The 21,013-nt window shown below is 44.3% G+C and overlaps 1 protein-coding gene across 6 annotated transcripts in view; it reads right to left on the bottom strand.

The window, feature by feature from the left end:
* Nucleotides 1-11,292: 11,292 nt before the first annotated feature.
* LOC139281290 (rho GTPase-activating protein 17-like) overlaps nt 11,293-21,013 on the bottom strand; it is a 187,700-nt gene continuing 177,979 nt past the window's right edge. For 3 of the 6 annotated variants that reach the window (XM_070901414.1, XM_070901409.1, XM_070901411.1), the window contains 4 exons: nt 18,587-19,234; nt 17,921-17,945; nt 12,969-13,015; nt 11,293-12,289 (listed from right to left, as the gene is read on the bottom strand). In XM_070901414.1, the coding sequence (XP_070757515.1) occupies nt 12,150-12,289; nt 12,969-13,015; nt 17,921-17,945; nt 18,587-19,234 (860 nt within the window). In that variant the 3' untranslated portion in view covers nt 11,293-12,149. The remainder of the gene's footprint in view (nt 12,290-12,968; nt 13,016-17,920; nt 17,946-18,586; nt 19,235-21,013) is intronic. The other 3 variants (XM_070901412.1, XM_070901413.1, XM_070901410.1) reach the window with 3 other exon arrangements.

Here is a 21,013-nt window from a genome sequence, read left to right on the forward strand (position 1 = left end):
TATGTTATGGAGCAAGTTTTACAAAATAAAAGCTTCTTCCAGTTTCAGCTGAACGAATTTTGTGTGTGTATACCAGCAGAGGGTGCTACAGGCCCAAGTGCCAAGTGTGATGAGTCAATGTGTGCAAAATTTGGATCATTAGTGCCTGTATTTTTCGGTGCTAGGAATCCATTTGGTTCCAAAATGGCATTTTGTCGTGCGTGAACGCCTGTGGGTGAATCGCACCGGAGGCTATATTGGTGAGGACAATAGCACACGCGTGCAATGAATGTCCACCGGAAGGATACAGAGCAGACAAATTATGATGTCAATCAACATGCAAAGCTGATTTGATGCCAGTGGTGCCATTTTGGAATTCAATGCTCCAGCTAACATCCTTTCCTAACCTTGCACAGCTGAACAAGCGCTCAGCATCAGGAAGGACCACCCCTCCCCACCCCCCCCCCCCAAGTGCTATTTAAAGGGATCAACACCTACCTGCAGGTTAGTTGCTGATTGATTTCTACTGGTGGTTACCCCAATTCTGCAAGTGCTTGGTGCTTTCTGTAGCTATTTAAAGTTGTTAAAGTCTACAGGGAGTGGTGTGGCAGATGCTGAAGGACTTTTTCATGACTTCAAGGCACAAACCACTTGCTGCCAGGCATGGGTGCAGTAGTAGTCATTCCCCTTGGAATGCAGCATGACTTGGAGAATGTACAGAGGGCACAAAGAGCAGGACAAGCTGCTGGAAGAGGGAGGAGTAGGAAGGGGAGAAGGGCTCTCAGCAGGAGTCCATATTCGCCCAGGGTGTTCCAAGCTGAACCTCAGTGAGGAACAATGTGAGAGACATCTGCACTTCAGTAAGGATGTCCTCACTAGAATCTGCCACCTACTACAACCTCAGAGCAGGGCAAGAACAGCATTACTAGTGGTTGTGAAGAACTTTTATGTATCGAGCTTCTTCCAGGCTGGAGCTGGAGATATTTCAACATCTTGCAGATTGCCAACAACTGTTGCACAAGGGAGGCTCTCTGTTCAAAGAGCGCTAACTACATTACATTCCCTCTTGCCAGAGACCAAGCAGGCTGAGCAAGCATGCGGCTTTGCTGGGATTGCAGGGTTCCCCATGGTGCAGGGTGCCACTGACTGCACGGATATTGCTTTGCGGGCACCACGTCAACTCTGCCTTATACCAGGACAGAAAGGATTTCATTCCTTCAACGCCCAGCTAGTGTGCAACCATAGGCAGCGAATCATACAGATCAATGGCCAATATTCGGGAGCAGCGTCGGAGCGGCCTATAAAAGGCCCAGCGGGTGTTCCACAGCCAGCAGCAGTTGGTGAGAGGCGAGAGCAGTGTCGGAGCGGCCTATAAAAGGCCCAGAGGGAGCAGTGTCGGAGCGGCCTATAAAAGGCCCAGAGGGAGCAGTGTCGGAGCGGCCTATAAAAGGCCCAGAGGGAGCAGTGTCGGAGCGGCCTATAAAAGGCCCAGAGGGAGCAGTGTCGGAGCGACCTATAAAAGGCCCAGAGGGAGCAGTGTCGGAGCGGCCTATAAAAGGCCCAGAGGGAGCAGTGTCGGAGCGGCCTATAAAAGGCGACCGGTGCAGCTACAGCAGGGAGAGAAGGCAAAAAAGAAGTAGAAAGGAATGAAAAGGTGACGTCACAGCCAAGGGGGTAAGTGATTGGCTGGTGATTGGTGAGTAGCTTTTCTTTTTATTTTTTATATCAGTAAGTAAACTGTAACATTGTTGTTGCCAATTTAAGTGTATCTAAGGGTTAAGTCATGGCAGGAGAGCTCGGTCACGTGTTATGCTCCTCCTGTACCATGTGGGAACTCAGGGACACTTCCGGTGTCCCTGACGACTACGTGTGTGGGAAGTGTATCCGCCTCCAGCTCCTGACGGACCGCGTTGCAGAATTGGAGCTGAGGGTGGATTCACTCTGAAGCATCCACGATGCTGAGAATGACGTGAGTAGCACGTGTAGCGAGTTCGTCTTACCGCAGGAGAAGGATCCACAGACAGCTAGGGAATGGAAGACCAGCAGGAGGAGTAGTGCAAGGAAGGTAGTGCAGGGGTCCCCTGCGGTCATCCCCCTGCAAAACAGATACACCGCTTTGAGTGCTGTTGAGGGGGATGACTCATCAGGGGAGGGCAGCAGCAGCCAAGTTCATGGCACCGTGGCTGGCTCTGTTGCACAGGAGGGCAGGAAAAAGAGTAGGAGAGCGATAGTGAGAGGGGATTCAATCATAAGGGGAATAGATAGGTGTTTCTGCGGCCGCAACCGAGACTCCAGGATGGTATGTTGCCTCCCTGGTGCAAGGGTCAAGGATGTCTCGGAGCGGGTGCAGGACATTCTGAAAAGGGAGGGAGAACAGCCAGTTGTCGTGGTGCACATTGGTACCAACGACATAGGTAAAAAAAGGGATGAGGTCCTACGAGACGAATTTAAGGAGCTAGGAGCTAAATTAAAAAGTAGGACCTCAAAAGTAGTAATCTCGGGATTGCTACCAGTGCCACGTGCTAGTCAGAGTAGAAATCGCAGGATAGCACAGATGAATACGTGGCTTGAGCAGTGGTGCAGCAGGGAGGGATTCAAATTCCTGGGGCATTGGAACAGGTTCTGGGGGAGGTGGGACCAGTACAAACCGGACGGTCTGCACCTGGGCAGGACCGGAACCAATGTCCTAGGGGGAGTGTTTGCTAGTGCTGTTGGGGAGGAGTTAAACTAATATGGCAGGGGGATAGGAACCAATGCAGGGAGACAGAGGGAAACAAAAAGGAGACAAAAACAAAAGACAGAAAGGAGATGAGTAAAAGTGGAGGGCAGAGAAACCCAAGGCAAGAATAAAAAGGGCCACTGAATATAAAGGGGCTGCAGGAGGGGTCAAAACTAAAAATCATGGTTTAAAAACTAGGATAAAAACACTTACCTAAATGCACGCAGCATTCGAAATAAAGTAAATGAGTTGACGGCACAAATCATTACAAATGGGTATGATTTGGTGGCCATTACAGAAACATGGTTGCAGGGTGGCCAAGACTGGGAATTAAACATACAGGGGTATCTGACGATTCAGAAAGATAGACAAGAAGGGAAAGGAGGTGGGGTAGCTCTGTTAATAAAGGATGATATCAGGGCAGTTGTGAGAGACAATATTGGCTCCAATGAACAAAATGTTGAATCATTGTGGGTGGAGATTAGAGATAGTAAGGGGAAAAAGTCACTGGTGGGCGTAGTTTATAGGCCCCCAAATAATAACTTCACGGTGGGGGTGCAATAATCAAGGGAATAATGGAGGCATGTGAAAAAGGAACGGCAGTAGTCATGGGGGATTTTAACCTACATATCGATTGGTCAAATCAAATCGCACGGGGTAGCCTGGAGGAGGAATTCATAGAATGCATACGGGATTGTTTCTTAGAACAGTATGTAACAGAACCTACAAGGGAGCAAGCCATCTTAGATCTGGTCCTGTGTAATGAGACAGGAAAAATAAACGATCTCCTAGTAAAAGATCCTCTCGGAATGAGTGATCACAGTATGGTTGAATTTGTAATACAGATTGAGGGTGAGAAAATTGTGTCAGAAACGAGCGTACTATGCTTAAACAAAGGGGACTACAGTGGGATGAGGGCAGAGTTGGCTAAAGTAGACTGGAAACAAAGACTAAACGATGGCACAATTGAGGAACAGTGGAGAACTTTTAAGGAGCTCTTTCATAGTGCGCAACAAAAATAAAGTCCAGTGAAAAAGAAGGGCGGCAAGAGAAGGGATAACCAGCCGTGGATAACCAAGGAAATAAAGGAGAGTATCAAATCAAAGACCAATGCGTATAAGGTGGCCAAGGTTAGTGAGAAACTAGAGGATTGGGAAAATTTTAAGCAACAGCAAAGAATGACTAAAAAAGCAATAAAAAAAGGGAAGATAGATTATGAAGGTAAAATTGCGCAAAACATAAAAACAGATAGTAAAAGCTTTTACAGATATATAAAACGGAAAAGAGTGACTAAAGTAAATGTTGGTCCCTTAGAAGATGAGAAGGGGGATTTAATAATGGGAAATGTGGAAATGGCTGAGACCTTAAACAATTATTTTGCTTCGGTCTTCACAGTGGAAGACACAAAAACCATGCCAAAAATTGCAGGCCACAGGAATGTGGGAAGGGAGGACCTTGAGATAATCACTATCACTAGGGGGGTAGTGCTGGACAGGCTAATGGGACTCAAGGTAGACAAGTCCCCTGGTCCTGATGAAATGCATCCCAGGGTATTAAAAGAGATGGCGGAAGTTATAGCAGATGCATTCATTATAATCTACCAAAATTCTCTGGATTCTGGGGAGGTACCAGCGGATTGGAAAGCAGCTAATGTAACACCTCTGTTTAAAAAAGGGGGCAGGCAAAAGGCAGGTAACTATAGGCCGGTTAGTTTAACATCTGTAGTGGGGAAAATGCTTGAAACTATCATTAAGGAAGAAATAGCGGGACATCTAGATAGGAATAGTGCAATCAAGCAGACGCAGCATGGATTCATGAAGGGGAAATCATGTTTCACTAATTTACTGGAATTCTTTGAGGATATAACGAGCATGGTGGATAGAGGTGTACCGATGGATGTGGTGTATTTAGATTTCCAAAAGGCATTCGATAAGGTGCCACACAAAAGGTTACTGCAGAAGATAGAGGTACGCGGCGTCAGAGGAAATGTATTAGCATGGATAGAGAATTGGCTGGCGAACAGAAAGCAGAGAGTCGGGATAAATGGGTCCTTTTCGGGTTGGAAATCGGTGGTTAGTGGTGTGCCACAGGGATCGGTGCTGGGACCACAACTGTTTACAATATACATAGATGACCTGGAAGAGGGGACAGAGTGTAGTGCAACAAAATTTGCAGATGACACTAAGATTAGTGGGAAAGCGGGTTGTGTAGAGGACTCAGAGAGGCTGCAAAGAGATTTGGATAGGTTAAGCGAATGAGCTAAGGTTTGGCAGATGGAATACAATGTCGGAAAGTGTGAGGTCATCCACCTTGGGAAAAAAAACAGTAAAAGGGAATATTATTTGAATGGGGAGAAATTACAACATGCTGATGTGCAGAGGGACCTGGGGGTCCTTGTGCATGAATCCCAAAAGGTTAGTTTGCAGGTGCAGCAGGTAATCAGGAAGGCGAATGGAATGTTGGCCTTCATTGCGAGAGGGATGGAGTACAAAAGCAGGGAGGTCCTGCTGCAACTGTATAGGGTATTGGTAAGGCCGCACCTGGAGTACTGCGTGCAGTTTTGGTCACCTTACTTAAGGAAGGATATACTAGCTTTGGAAGGGGTACAGAGACGATTCACTAGGCTGATTCCGGAGATGAGGGGGTTATCTTATGATGATAGATTGAGTAGACTGGGTCTTTACTCCTTGGAGTTCAGAAGGATGAGGGGTGATCTTATGGAAACATTTAAAATCATGAAAGGGATAGACAAGATCGAGGCGGAGAGGTTGTTTCCACTGGTCGGGGAGACTAGAACTAGGGGGCACAGCCTCAAAATACGGGGGAGCCAATTTAAAACCGAGTTGAGAAGGAATTTCTTCTCCCAGACGGTTGTGAATCTGCGGAATTCTCTGCCCAAGGAAGCAGTTGAGGCTAGCTCATTGAATGTATTCAAGTCACAGATAGATAGATTTTTAACCAATAAGGGAATTAAGGGTTATGGGGAGAGGGTGGGTAAGTGGAGCTGAGTCCACGGCCAGATCAGCCATGATCTTGTTGAATGGCGGAGCAGGCTCGAGGGGCTAGATGGCCTACTCCTGTTCCTAATTCTTATGTTCTTATAATATCCTGGCAGCAGTCATCACGCCTTCATTCTGCGGCAGTCCGCGCTGTCAGCTGTAATTCAGCCACCACGACTAACCAAAGGGCGTCTACTGGGCTACAAGGGCTATCTGTTGATGACATGGCTCATGACTCCGGTGTGCAACTCATGCACCCGTGCACAGAATGCATACAATGAAAGCTATGCTGCCTAACAAAATGTGATAGGGCAGACCATTGGTGTGCTGAAACAATGCTTCTGTTGCCTGGACCATGCTAGAGGAGTTCTGCAGTACTCGCAGAGCGGGTGTCAAGATTTGTGGTGGTTGGCTGCATGCTGCACAACCTCAACGTGACGAAGCACAGCCCTTGACATCAGCTATGCGGCAACCAGCTGAGGAGCAGGAGCATGAGGAGGAGGAGGAGGAGGAGGAGGAAGAGGACAGCCACTTTCTGCCAGGGCTGTCCGTGATGAACTCATCTGAGTGCGATATGAGTAACTGCAACCCAAATTCCCCATTCATCAACAATCCCACACCTTACATCAACAATCCCACACCTTACCTCCCTCTGTCACTGATCATCACAGCAAATGCAAAAATAAAAGCACAGCACATCACAGCATTAGCCCCAATGCAAAAATAAAAGCCACCACAAAATAAACATCCCAATACAAATTTAGAAATGAAATCATACTGTATTGCATCCAAAAGTCAACCAATCACTCTTGTGCATTCCCTAAGTACCTGTCATTCAGTGTGCCTTTGCCTGTCCCAATGCTCCTACTCAATGCTCCCCCAGTAGCTGTAGCATGGTTGGTGGAAGGCTGCTGTGTTTTAGTGGAGGAGACTGTAGATGGCCTTGGAGGATGACCTTGAGCAACTCTGGGCCGAGAAAGCCCGGTGGCGGACTGCTCCATCTGTCAGCAGTCTGGGCTGGCTCGCTGACAGGAAGGACAGTAGGTTTGTGATCCATGGAACTACCACCACTCCCCAGGGGTGGCACTTCTGCAATCCTAGTAATCTGTTGGGAGGACTGATTGCTGGACTGTTGTGACACCCTACAAACTCCTTTGAACGCTGTAATCCACAGCCGGTCCGAGTTTCCACTATAGCAGACATTGAGTAGCTTCTGCTTGTGCTGCAATGGAGGCTGCATCGTGGTAGGGTCCACAAGTGTGCTAATAGAGTTGGCCACTATTTCTATTCTGAAAAGGCTGGCTTTAAGCACTGGGCAAAGCCCTGTGCCAAGTTGGTGTCAGACTCTTCCATGCCCCTTGTATGCAGGCTTCCTGGCAGGCTTACCAATGCACAAAGAATTTCATTGTGCATACCCATTAGCTTTCTTCTGCAGCCTGCCACATCGAAGTCCTCATGAGTCCTGTGCAGCTGAACCCGTGTGCGACCTCACCCTTTGGCGAACTGGCACCTGCACTATTCTTGCACCCCTGCCCTGGCTGCAGGCCACTCGTGCCCGGTGTCTCAACATGCAAATCCTGCCTCTATACTATCTTCCAAATTACATGCAGTGTCAGTATCTGAGCTGGTGGCTGTGAGTGTTAAATCGAGTGACAGTGTGTCTTGATCACTGTCTTCTTGCTCTTCCACCATTGCCTGGCCAGGTTTCCCTTCTTGGGTATCTGAAAGGATTAAAGGCACAAAGGTAAGGTTGTGATGAGGGGAGGGGGACAAGAGGTGCATGCTTACACCATCCACAGCTTGTAAGTCAGAAGAGATTGTGAAATGAGAAGGAAGTGGAATGTGAGGTGGAGGATTAAGCATGAGGATACAGTCATCTTCAATTGATTCAGCCCCACCACTGGCCACAGGCTCAGCAATGACCATCCCAATAATGGCCAACACTGTCTCCTCCATGGGAATGAGGACATTGAGGCACACCTGACCCCTCTGGATAGCTCTTGCTGCCTCCGGTTGTGCGTCACCTTATCCTGCGTGAGGGAAGTGTGTCAGTGAGTGTTGTGCAATCTATTTGGCTGATGTAGGTGCCGTGGTTGAATAGCTGGCAGTATGTGAAAGCTGTGAGACGTGGGTGTGAGGCTTGCAGCAGTGTTAAGTGTGTGAGGGTGAAGTGAAGCATATGAATGTTAGGTATGAGGCCTGAGTGTTGATTGAGATTGTTAATAGGTGAGTGATGGGGGTGTGAATTGAGGAGTATCTGCTATGTCAGACTGCTTGTCCGACATCCAGTACTGGATGAGCAGAAATTTTCTCCAATTAAATATTGGGAAGACCGAAGCCATTGTCTTCAGTCCCTGCCACAAACTGCTTTCCCTAGCCACCGACTCCATCCCTCTCCGTAACATCTGTCTGAGGTTGAACCACATTGTTCACAACCGAGGTGTCACATATCTGCGGCATAACTAAAATCGCCTATTTCCACCTCCGTAACATCGCCCGTCTCCGTCCCTGCCTCAGCTCTTCTGCTGCTGAAACCCTCATCCATGCCTTTGTTACCTCTAGACTTGACTGTTCCAACACACTCCTGGCTGGCCTCCCACGTTCTACCCTACGTAAACTTGAGGTCATCCAAAACGCGGCAGCCCGTGTTCGAACCCGCACCGCTCACCCATCACTCCTGTGCTCGCTGACCTACATTGGCTTCTGGTTAAGCAAGGCCTCGATTTCAAAATTCTCATCCTTGTTTACTAATCCCTCCATGGCCTCACCCCTCCCCATCGCTAATCTCCTTCAGCCTCTCAACACCAACCCCCCCCCAGCGAGATGTCTGTGCTCCTCAAATTCTGCCCTCTTGGGCATCCCTGATTATAACTGCTCAACTATTGGTGGCTATGCCTTCAGCTATCCGCCTTTGACCAAGCTTCTGGTCATCTGCCGTAATTTCCTCTTATGTGGCTCAGTGTCAAATGTATTTGTTTTGTCTGATAACACTCCTGCCCTAAGGCTCCATTCCCTCAGTGTGTACAGAACAGCATGCCGTGAACTGGCACTGGATGTCTTTCTCCTCAGGGTTTGTTTACTGGAACTTGAACTCTTTACAGATTCAAAGGGAATCTTTATCTGGGAGCCCTTGTTCTATCAGGACGTTTACTACAATCTGAAACCTGAAACTGTAAACTCTGATCCTGGTGGTATCCCTCCCTTCAAACTCATGTGTGCCTCTGAAATTGCCTCCAATTTATTCCACCTCTTCAGTCTCTTATCCCCAATCCAATTTGGCCTTTCCTTGGCAACTTGCTCATTTTCATCCTATCCCAAATGATATCCACAATTCGCTTGGCTATTGTTACACATTCCAACTGTGTGCGCAACATCAAGGCCTAAATGAACCAAAACATCCTCCATCTAAATGTTGGCAAAACCAAACCCCTCCTTTTAAGCTCCAACCGGCACCTATGTGACTATGGCCTTGATTCTATCAATCTCACTATTGGTCAGGAGATGCAGAACCTGTTACCTTGCTCGTCCCTGAGCTCAGCTTCCTCCCCCCACCTCCACAACACTGCCCACCTCTGCCCCTTCTTCTACCCCGTTGCTACTGAAACTGTAGCACATATCTTCATTACCTTGAGATTCAACTTGTGATGTTCTCCTAGCCATCCTCCCTACCTCAATCTTCCAGTTTCCTAACTGACCTTCCTGTTTCAGCTCAGCCAAAATGCCACAGCCCACATCCTCATCCAAAAATGTTTCACTTTCATCATCCCATTTCTCTCTAAGTTCCATTGATATCCTGTTTTCAGCGAGATAACCTCAAAAAATTCTCATTCTCACTTTTAAATCTCTGCCTGATCTTGCCCTCCCCTACCTTCGTGATCTGCTGCCTTATGTCCACACATGCACTCTCTACTCATCTGATACAGGGCTTTTATTTATTTTTCCCTCTACCAATAGTGGCTGCTCATTCAACCACAGTAGTCAGTACTCCTGTCCTCGTTCAAAATATCTCTTCAAAACTTCTCTCCAGGACTATGCTTTCAGTCCCCTGACCTGTTTTTCCCCACCTGCTTGGCAACCAGCTTTTTTCATCCCCCTTAATCTAAATCAATTTGAGAAGTCTTCATGCACAAGTACTATAGAAATACAAGTTATTATTACCTCTTACCCTTACAAATGACCACCCTGTTTGTCCATACTTCCTACAATTATGGAAGCTGCTAATTCACGTCATTGGTTTTGATATCTCCAAAGCCTTTGATTAGAAGTGCATAGTGCAAGATTCTAATAAGATATTATCTTTATGTCTCCCACTAAAGTTATGCTTATGGATAACTAGTTTATTCTCAAATTGTTTCACCTGTGCTATTATCGATGGCCCATCCTCTTGACACTTTTTCCATTAACTAAGCAGCTCTCAGGGACTCTGGCATCTCCCCCACTCTATTCCTTCTTTGCATCCAGGGCCTCCCATCATCATTCAAATTTATCCACTCTTTTACTGATGATTGCAGTCAATGTTTGACCAGATGACTCGCTCTCAGTGTGCACAATCTCCATTCTTCTCGGTGAGATGACTGAATCTTTACATCTTGGCCTCCTCTGGAGTGATGGAAATCTGTTTTTAAAGCTACAGTTTCTTCAGTCAAACATCTCCACCTCTTGCCTTGCATGTCTTCACTCAGTCCTCCTACTTTTAATGATATTCTTGGCCCCACTATTACATCCAGCCTCTAATGGAATTCCAGATCCATGATAAAGCTGCCTCCAGGAAGCTTTGGTTTCCACATATACCAAATTCTTGTTTTCCCTCAACAACACTCACTTCTCTATAAAACTGGCTTATCCAAGATGCAGGTTCTGCTCCCCTATTTAGGGAAACATTTCTAATAATGCAGCTTGTTGTCTGATAGGTGATACTCCCTCTCTCCCCAGCATGACTTTTCTAATCTCTCTATTCTATTGGTATTACTGCTGTGAGTGCACTCAGAGCTCTTCTGTATTGTTCCTCTTAATCTAGAAATATATTGCCCTACATATATTGCCTTTAGCACTGAGATGAGGAGAAACTTCTTCAATCAGAGAGTTGTTAACCTGTGGAATTCCCTGCCGCAGAAAGTTGTTGATGCCAGTTCATTGGATATATTCAAGAGGGAGTTAGATATGGCCCTTATGGCTAAAGGGATCAAGGGGTATGGAGAAAGCAGGAAAGGGGTACTGAGGTGAATGATCAGCCATGATCTTATTGAATGGTGGTGCAGGCTCGAAGGGCCAAATGGCCTACTCCTGCACCTATCTTCTATGTTTCTATGTTACATGCACTTCCTTCTCCCTGTATCCACATTATTTTGAAATCAAGACTACTTGTACTACCTCCTACTCATAACAGTATTTTCCCCAGAACCTCAAAACTATGGAACACCTTACCTTTCAAACCCAAGTTTGGAATCATCTAATCACTACTTCCAGATTTATCTTGCATCCTGTTCTGTTCTTTCAATTTTGGTGGTGTCTGCAACTATGAGTCTTGGTCCTTCACCTGGGTTTGTCAATTTTTTAAAAAAGTGTCATGAACACTGAGTCCATGCCCACAAGCAACCAGCTTAGTGGCTTATTTTATTTCTTTTTTAATACATGAATGTAATTTTACACATTTTTCAGAATGTATTTTTGTTTATAATTCAAAACATGTTCAGACTAATGACACAGTATTAAGATTAATTATTTGTTCAGTTTTAAACATTTATAAAATTGCCTTGTATGCAAAACAAGACCTAAGGCAGGAAGTGCACTTATGTTAAACAGAAGAAAATAGCATCAAAGTGAATACCAACCGAGTACAATCAGTTTAACAGTAATCTTACTAGCAATCTGCATTAAGGATAAATATAAATGTACAGATTGAGCAGAATCAGTCTCAGCCCAGTACCATTCTCTTGTATGTGTCAAACTCAACACAGAAATAATTAACTTGTACAAAATCTGGATACTGCTCAAAGTACAGTTTAAAAAAAAAAGAAAAATAAATGTAAGACCACAGTGAGTCTGCATCCAGAAGCTTGGTGACCATTGCACAAGGCACTGTTAACCCAACTGTAACCAGACAAGTGGCTGTTAACCCACAGTCAAAATCCCAGAGAGGAATTGCTTTTCATGTAACCTCAGTTTCCTGCAATGAGGGAATGTCTTTCAGAAGTATCTCGTGTCTGAACCACTAACAAAGTATAGGTTCGGTCCAGAGACCATGATAGTGGCATTAATGAGACCATGATAGTGGCATTGATGAGCTCTTTAATCATATTCCATGCAACATGAGCGCATCTAGTGGAAAATAAATCAAGTGGTTTTTTTTCTTCCTTGTTTTTTTTTTGCAGGGCGCATTCCTTAGGGCAGCAGCAGAATCAAGCTTCTAAGAGTATAGTTTAGCGGTGCAAATGGTGGAGTGTTGGGACCCCTCACAAAGCGGTGCTCTCCGAGTCATTGTCAATGTCCTGCTGCTCGTGTTTTTTATGTTCCGTGTTGCCTGCAGCAGGCATCAACTCCACAGGAGACTTAGAGTGGTTCGAGTCCTGCTCTTGCACAGTCGAATCAGAATCTAGCGGCAAACACAAAACATCAGTGAGATCCCCAGAAATACTGTATGCACATTCAGGACACAAGATACCGCTCCAGGATTATCTCCCATGACCAGATCTTCTGAAACCTCCACCATCACAGCAGGGCGAAGGCTTTAAAAACACGCATCAAGAGCTGATTCAGTGAGTAGTGCACAATGTTGAAAACCTGATCTTTTATAAACTAAGAGGGAACATTCCTAGAACTTCACTGCAAATCCAGCCTGTATATAACACACTGCTTCCAGGAGTGATACATCCTCCACCATCACCTGTACTGTAGTATATCCTGCATTTAACAGGGGTAACTCAGTGCCCTCCTACAAAAGCTCATGGCACTAGTAGAACCTTCAGAAGAGCAAGGTACACTATAAAAGGTGGCCACAATGATAATATAATACTGAAACTAAAGCAGTCAAACTGCTGTCATTTGTACATTAACCAATGAACAGCCCAACTGGATGCTTTAACAGTGTAAAGAATTCAGTGTGTATATAGGCATTTTTTCTGCTATCCAAGAATCCTCTTTACCCATGCATTATTAGTACAAGTGCAGGCAAGCAGTGTGACAAACGGTTAGTAACAGGGCTGGAAAGCATGCATTAAATCAACATTGTGGATTAACAGGATTAATTGGCCAATCACTTGCCTAAGTCTTACCATAACTTTCCCCATTCTGCTCAAACAGTACTTTGCTGGTCAGACATCTGTATTTTTTTTTAATAGAATAGTTTACAATTAGAAGCCATAATGCTGAAAGGCCTGTTCGCATAAGTGGACAACCACATAGTGATCAAAGTGCACACCAGTGCATACCATACACACTATATGCGTACAATGTCTGACAGCTCTGAGCTAGCTACAGACCGACAAATATCAGTTCATCCACTAGCAGCACAGTTCAACTTGTTTTCCTCTGTTGTGATGGTCATTGAAGACCTGAAAGGGCCCAGTAGCTTATAGGCCACAACTATTGGCACAGATTACATTTTTTGCTACAACAGGGCAGCATGCATGTAGATCCAATTTGAGGTAAATTTTACCTATTCTCCTTAGAGTAAGTAAAACACTCAGACTTTGAAAGCAATTTAACCCACTCAAGAGTATAGGGGAATATAATTCATTGATTATACAACATTCACACCTTCCAACACTGGTATAGGGATCACAGACTTGTGATACAGTACCTGTTGTATCACAACCTCCTGCCTCATGTCTGCTCTGCATTTATCACCCCAATTACAGAAGAACAACTTGGGCAAATAGTTATGGCTGTATGTTTATCATGGACTGCATCTTTTCCATGGAACGCATCTTTTCTATGGAGTTCCTGAATCACTATGATGGCAGGGGGAACCTGATGATTTGTACACAAATATTTCATTGGAATTTTAAGAGAATTTTGCAGGAATCATCAGGAACCACCTCTTCCAAACTATGTGGAGCTTTATGAACTTTGTATAAAAAAAGGATCGAGAAAAAGATACAGGTCATATCAAAGAATTGCCACATCTAACAACCCAGACTACAAACACAGGTCTTCATGGTTTGGATGAAGTGGAGTTTTTTGGGGAGGGAAAGTTGCTGCTTTTTGATTCTTACAATGATCTGGTTGCTGTACAGTGAGGTGGTGTTGGCACTGTGGAATGCTGGAAGAACTAACATCTGGCAACACCAGGAACTCCCAATTCTCTTACTTATTAAAAAAAACACTCTTCTGATATCATGAGTTCGACCTTATTTAAGCTTGACAAATATTTTCCGAAAGTTGGATTCAAAATTAGGGTTAAACGATAAAATATCAGAATCAACATACTGCCATTCTGGTACAATGAATGCAACTGCTTTTCCTGTTTAGTGTGAGTAGCACCTCATCATCTCACCATACTAATGGACAGCATTAACGTGCAGCTGATCAAAGTTTCATGGGGGAAGGGAACACTGTGGGTGCAGCTAGTGATGCATGCCAACTTCTTTTAGCATTGTACTGTGAAGGGAAGCATGAACATTTATTTACAGGTTTATTTGCTTCAAATATTCGGTTTTATTTTTGACCTGAGAAAGGACATACTTGTTAATAGCTGATTGTTTGATCCAAATTCAGGAAAAAGCAAAACACGAAAATTAGAAGCATCTTTTATTACCAATTTTGACCCTTAAATGGAAAAACAAACATTGTTATAATTTTAAATAAACATATCTTAAACGGTTGGCTTGCCTTGTCTTCCCTCCCACTTTAATTTTTATTTATCATTTAAGCTTTATTTATTTTTAACTGCCTAATTTAACCTTTATTTATTAAGTTTAAAATGTTTTATTTACCTTCTTAACTGAGCTGTTCAGGTTCCACATTGAGAAAATAGGATGCCCAGAACTGCTGAATCAACTCTTGAGGCTGGGCTTTCATTGAATTAAGGCTTAGAAGTCAACAGCGCGATTTTGCGTGCTGAAATAAGATCACCACCATGGGACAAATTTACCTGATCTGGAATTAAGCATTGTGCCAGAAATTATATACATGTGGTAAGGGAAAAGTTAATAAACCAAATACGGAATTGGCTCTTAATGACGGAAACATTTAAGAAAAGATGAATATCGGTCATTGGGAACCTGCTGGTCCAGAATATCCTCTCTGGTTGAGTTAGTTACTGGGTGAGACTGGAGTTTTGAAACATCTGCAAATCTCTGATCTATTATTCTCCCACATTAAGTAATTAAAGAATCTTCAAGCTAACCAGCGATTGTGGATTTGTTTTAATTTGACAAAACTATTTTCATCATATGGGTTATTGCTTAACAGTAAATATAACAGAATCTGGTTACAGAGGCACTGGGAAAACTACTCAGTTGCAACTAAAGCTAAAGGATAAACAAAATGCTGGCAAGGTCACATGCCCAAAGGAAGCAGAAGGACGGCACAATTATTCTACATAGGGGAAAGGGGAATAAATTAATTAGAACATGCTCGAAAATCCTCATGCAAACTGCAAATATGTTGAACATTACCATAATTACAAACAGCCCATAATGCACCACACATCTGCCCAGCCTCCCATTCAATCCAAAGACCATCGCTCAGACAAGAATATCTGTGGTTAGGGCAGGGTAGGAATTTACATTCTCTAGATTAGTTCAATAGAGGAATAATGATACAATGCATAGGAATTTCAGAGGGAGAACCTGAGTTCCCATAATCAATTTGAATTGAAATCTACCGCCATTATAACACCCTACATTACAACAATTACTACACTTCAAAACGTATGTCAGTGGCTGTAAAGCAGTGAGCATTCTGAGGTTGTGAAAGATGTTATATAAATGCAAGTCTTTCTTGCTTTCACTATACTCTACCCGTGTGAGTCAATTACCACAAATTTCATTGAATACTACCTGCACCAAGTGCCATGCACCCATCACATCCTTGCTGACCTACATTGACTTCTAGTCCCCCCCATGTCTCAAATATAAAGTTCTGATCCTTGTGTTTCAACTCCTTCAAGGCTTACCCCTTCCATATCTCTGTAACCTCCTCCAGTTCAACAATCTCTCCCCCCAAACACTTCTTTCCTCTGACCTCTTGTAAATTCCCTCTTCCTTTCACTGCCACTGGCTGTTGTGTCTCCAGCAACCGCGGTCCCACTCTCTGTAACTCCCTTCTGAAATCCCACCATCTCCGAACTTCTCTCTCCTCTGCAAAACCCAAGCTTTTGGTCACCCTTCTTAATCTCTCCTTATTTGGCTGTGTCTGTATTTTTCTCACACCTCTGTGAAGCACTTTGGCACATTTTTCTGTATTAAAGGCACTATATAAATGCAAGCTGTTGGTTTTGTCTTCAAAGCAGTGAGCTTTGCTTGGGCACAGTTCTTTAGCTAGTATTGACACTGGTAGTTTGCCCAAGTAGCTATTCTTCATTTGTATCGCACTATAATGGTTGAACCCCGCCTCCTTCTTGTGCAGCACCCACATATGCAAATTTCCAACAGGATGTTCAGGTCTGCATTCTGGAGCAAAACGCTGTTTGAGTCCCACACTGCCACCCAGTTCAGACAGACTATGGGCTCTATTTTTGCCACCTTTGGCCGTTGTTTTTTTGGCATCGCTGATTTTTTGGAGTAATCGTGAATTTGCAACTTTCCTCAACGTTTGTATGCCGGCGGTGACTGTCAGCGCAGGATTTTTTGTATGCCAGATTTTTTGGCGCTGGTCTGATTGAAAACTGGATTCTGCGCCATTTTTGGCCAGTTAAGCGATTTCCCCAACACTGATTTTTAAAAAATTTTTTTTAAGGACGGCGCAATTGTACCTTAAGTACAGTTCAGAAAAACCCTACGTTAACTTAAGAAAATCAGCACTGAGGTCTGTATCGGACCTATTTCTTTGCAGTTTAGTCTTGCTCATAAAGATAGTTTATAATGATGTTAAAGTACATTCCTTTTTCATCTCTTTACATTAAAGATGACTTGTTTTGGTGTTGGTCCACCGCTCCCGCTGCAACCCCGGACTGAAAGGACACCTTCCTCCCCCCTCCCCTCTCCCGCAACCCTGGGCCAAAAGGACCCCACTCCCAGTCCCACTGAAACCCCAGGCCAAATGCCCCCGCCGCTGCTGCAAGCCCTGGCCGTGGAACTTCAACTCGCAGGGGGAGCTTCAACCCTCAGTGTGTCTCTCGTTACCCTGGCAATCTCAGCTTTTGGCGCAGACTTGAAGCTCCACCCTTAGATTTAACCTCGGAACCGCAGCGGCAAAATTAAATTTAACTTTGGCGAAAGTTGCAACTTTTTTTTTTAGGCGCAGTCGGTCACAAAAAAAAAAAAATCGGCCGTTAATTCTCATGAGAGCCAAAAATCAGCAAAGAGGAAAATTAGGCCCTATGTCAACACTGGCCAGGGAGTGAAGTTGGGACTTCCCAGTCTGCCTGTATCATACGCAACCCACTCTTATGCAGAGCTGATCGGCAGCATGGAGTATGGTAGGGGTAGGTGGAGAGGGTGGAAGAGAAGATCTCTGTGACTCAGTTATGATGACACTCTACTATACACTCTTCATTACAGGACTCTACTACACTTGTTTTCGGATTTCATGACTCCAGTTTGATTTCATATTCCAGTTGACTGTCTACAACTAGATACTCACTTTCACACAACAAAATGCAACCTCTCCAAAGTGCCAGGTTACAATGCAATGGAATTTTTTTCATTGCAAGCTCCAATTTTGGGGGGAAAGGTTACATGACTTCATTTTCCTTCTGCTCTCCCCCCAGTGGACAGTTGTTCCACTTATAAGCAATAGTACTGTTATTCTCCAATGGGGTGATTTAATGAAAGGATAGTGGTATAAAGTAGATCAGAACTATATAGTCATTCATTTCAAGAGCCACAAAAACAAGCCTTTCACTGCTTGTCTCATGTGAAGTTATTCTAAAGGGAAATGAGAGCACAGTATGAACACTGGGAAACTTAATTTCCAATTGTTTGTACACAGATGCTGCAAAAAGTCAGGCGCTAATTTTAGCATGATATCAAAAGCACATCAGACACAACTTTGACAAAGCACTGCCGAGCGAGCAACAGCACGACTAGCTGCTAGTGCAAAGGGTTTGAAATCTACCAACCTCGCCGCAGTCTCTCCTCCCAAACCTGTGAAGGCATTTCCAGGTAAAGTTATTAGTCACAAATTAATTCACAAATTAATGTCAACCCAATCATATCCGGGAAAAAACCTTCATAAAGAACTAATAATTTTTAATGATTAAAAAAACAAGTTGAGTACTCGTTTTGATTTCGGAATATGAAAATCTAAACTTGAACACCCCCCAAAATGTCTGTAGTCTCTTTGGGTACAGTACATCTTATCTGAACAATCACCTCCACATGCTCACATCCAACCCTCTCCTCCTCTGAAAGCACATTACCAATTATTTCCTTCCCATCCAGTGGCACTTTTGGAATTTGATCAATCATTCACTACACCCCTATCCAGAGGAATTCTCACCCAAAATCTCTCCACCTTGCTTTGGTATCTTCCCCCTATTCCACTAAATGTTCTGCTTTGTCATTAAGGAAGGTTTAAAGATCCCTCTAGAACCTCTGGTGCTGACTGACATAATAATTAAACATTTTATGTTTAGTATATTAAGACTGCAAGATGATTAAGAGTTTGGATTTCTTAGAAATATAATGCAATTACACTGGAATAAGAGTCTGGTCTCTAGTTATTCCCTGTTTGTACATGTAAAAGACACATTACAAATACTTGCTGACTATTTGAAAATACTCACCAGTAACTATTTTTGACGCTGTAGCTGCCACATTGGACAATGCATGCTCTGCAGGAGTGGAATAGTTTGTTGCAGGAGCCGTTACAGGTGGCTGTGGAGGTGGTGGAACACTGGGTCGATTTCTTGGTTTGGGCACTGGTCGTGCCCTTGGCAAAGTAGCAAACTGCGGGGGAAGAGAATGTTGGGACTGCAGGTCCTGATTTGCTGGGAAGCCCTGGGCATGTGTAAAGTGCTGAGTTAGGTGGAAGCTCGCACCATGTGTCCCTAATGGAGGTGTGTTGGGGGGAGTTGGTGTGCCAGGTGGGCTATTGGAGGACTGATCCGTCGCTTGCTCACAAGGTGCCTTACACTGATGTGGGTTGGTAGTCTGTGCTGGAGGCTGAGGTGGGGGGTGACTGGGGGCATGAATAACCATTTGATTACTAGAATGCCTGCGTGGCTGGATTGTAGGTTGAGAAAATGACTGGCCATGGGATTGAACAGGACTCTGGTTTCCAGGCTGACCTGGAGATGGACTGGTAACTTGGCTAGGCTGTTTTGGTGAATGCGAGGAAGCTTGGTTAGCAGGCTGGTTAGTTCCATGACCCACAGGTTGTCCAGGAGGTGGATTTGAAGGTTTTGGAGGTGCAGGAGCAGGCTTTTTTGTTGCTTAAAGGGAATAAAAAAATAATTTCAGTTAGTTTGAACACTGGAGACACAACATTACAAGCAAATTGCAGATAAATTCAGCTCATTTTAATTCATCCATTCAGGAAGATTCTAAAGTCCCAAAAATTGTTTCTTAAATGATTCCAAGGTTATCCACTCCACTACTCTATCTGGAAGTTCATTCCAGAAGTTGATTACTCTGTATGCAGAAGAATTTTATGACACCAGTCCTAAATTTATCTTTTACTACTATGAACCTAAGGTTCATGATTTACTTCATCTATTCCCATAACTATCTTATATAGGTCTGAAAGAAAGAAAAGAAAAAGAAAAAGAAGGAATGAAGGAAAAGGAAAAGTTAGGGCTCTTTCATGAGCGGAGAAAGTTAAGGGTGAGCAGTTAAAGCAGGAACCACTGGATCTTTTAAGGGAAGAGTAGATAAACATCTGAAACAAAGGAAATTACAGGTTATGATTGGGGTGTAGGGCACTGGGATTGTTTTGGATTGTTCAAAAAGAGCCAATACTTGGTATGAAATTTCCTAATCGTAGAATCATAGAATAGTACCGCACAGAAGGCGGCCATTCGGCCCATCGAGTCTGCGCTGGGTCTTTCGAAGAGCAATCCAGTTAGTCCCACTCCCCCGCTCTTTCCCCATATCCCTACAATTTTTTCTCCTTCAAGTATTTATCCAATTCCCTTTTGAGGGTTACTATTTCATCTGTATCCACTGCTCTATCAGGCAGTGCATTCCAAATCCTAACTGCTTGTTGCGTAAAAAAAGGTTTTTCTCATGTGGCCTCTGGTTCTTTTGCCAATGACATTAAATCTGTGCCCTCTGGTTATCGACCCTTCAGCCATTGGAAATAGTTTCTCTTTATTTATTCTATCTAAACCTTTCATGATTTTAAACACCTCTATCAAACCCCTTTTAGCCTTTTTTGCTCTAAGGAGAACACTACCAGCTTCTCCACTCTCAATCATCAGCAAAGTGATGGAAGATGTCATCGACAGTGCTATCAAGCAGCACTTACTCACCAATAACCTGTTCACCGATGCTCAGTTTGGGTTCCTCCAGGACCACTCGGCTCCAGACCTCATAACAGCTTTGGTCCAAACATGGACAAAAGAGCTGAATTCCAGAGGTGAGGTGAGAGTGACTGCTCTTGACATCTAGGCAGCATTTGACCAAGTGTGGCATCAAGGAATCCGAGTAAAACTGAAGTCAATGGGAATCAGGGGGAAAACTCTCCACTGGCTGAAATCATACCCAGCACAAAGGAAGATGGTTGTGGTGGTTGGAGGTCAATCATCTTAGCCCTAGGACATTGTTGTAGGAGTTCCTCATGGCAGTGTCCTTGGCCCAACCATCTTTAGCTGCTTCATCAATGATCTTCCCTCTATTATAAGGTCAGAAGTGGGGATGTTCGCTGATGATTGCACAGTGTTCAGTTCCATTCGCAACTCCTCAGATAATGAAGTCCATGCCGGCATGCAGCAAGACCTGGGCGACATTCAGGCTTGGATTGATCAATGGCAAGTAACATTCATGCCACACGTGCCCGGCAATAAGCAAGAGTTTAACCACCTCCCCATGATATTCAACGGCATTACCATCGCCGAATCTCCCACCATCAACATCTTGGGGGTCAGCTTTGACCAGAAACTTATCTGGACCAGCCACATAAATACTGAGCAGGTCAGAGGCTGGGTATTCTGCGGCGAGTGTCTCACCTCCCGACTCCCCAAAGCCTTTTCACCATCAACAAGGCAAAAGTC

The sequence above is a fragment of the Pristiophorus japonicus genome, chromosome 15, assembly GCF_044704955.1.
Source record: "Pristiophorus japonicus isolate sPriJap1 chromosome 15, sPriJap1.hap1, whole genome shotgun sequence".
NCBI classification, from domain to species: domain Eukaryota; kingdom Metazoa; phylum Chordata; class Chondrichthyes; family Pristiophoridae; genus Pristiophorus; species Pristiophorus japonicus.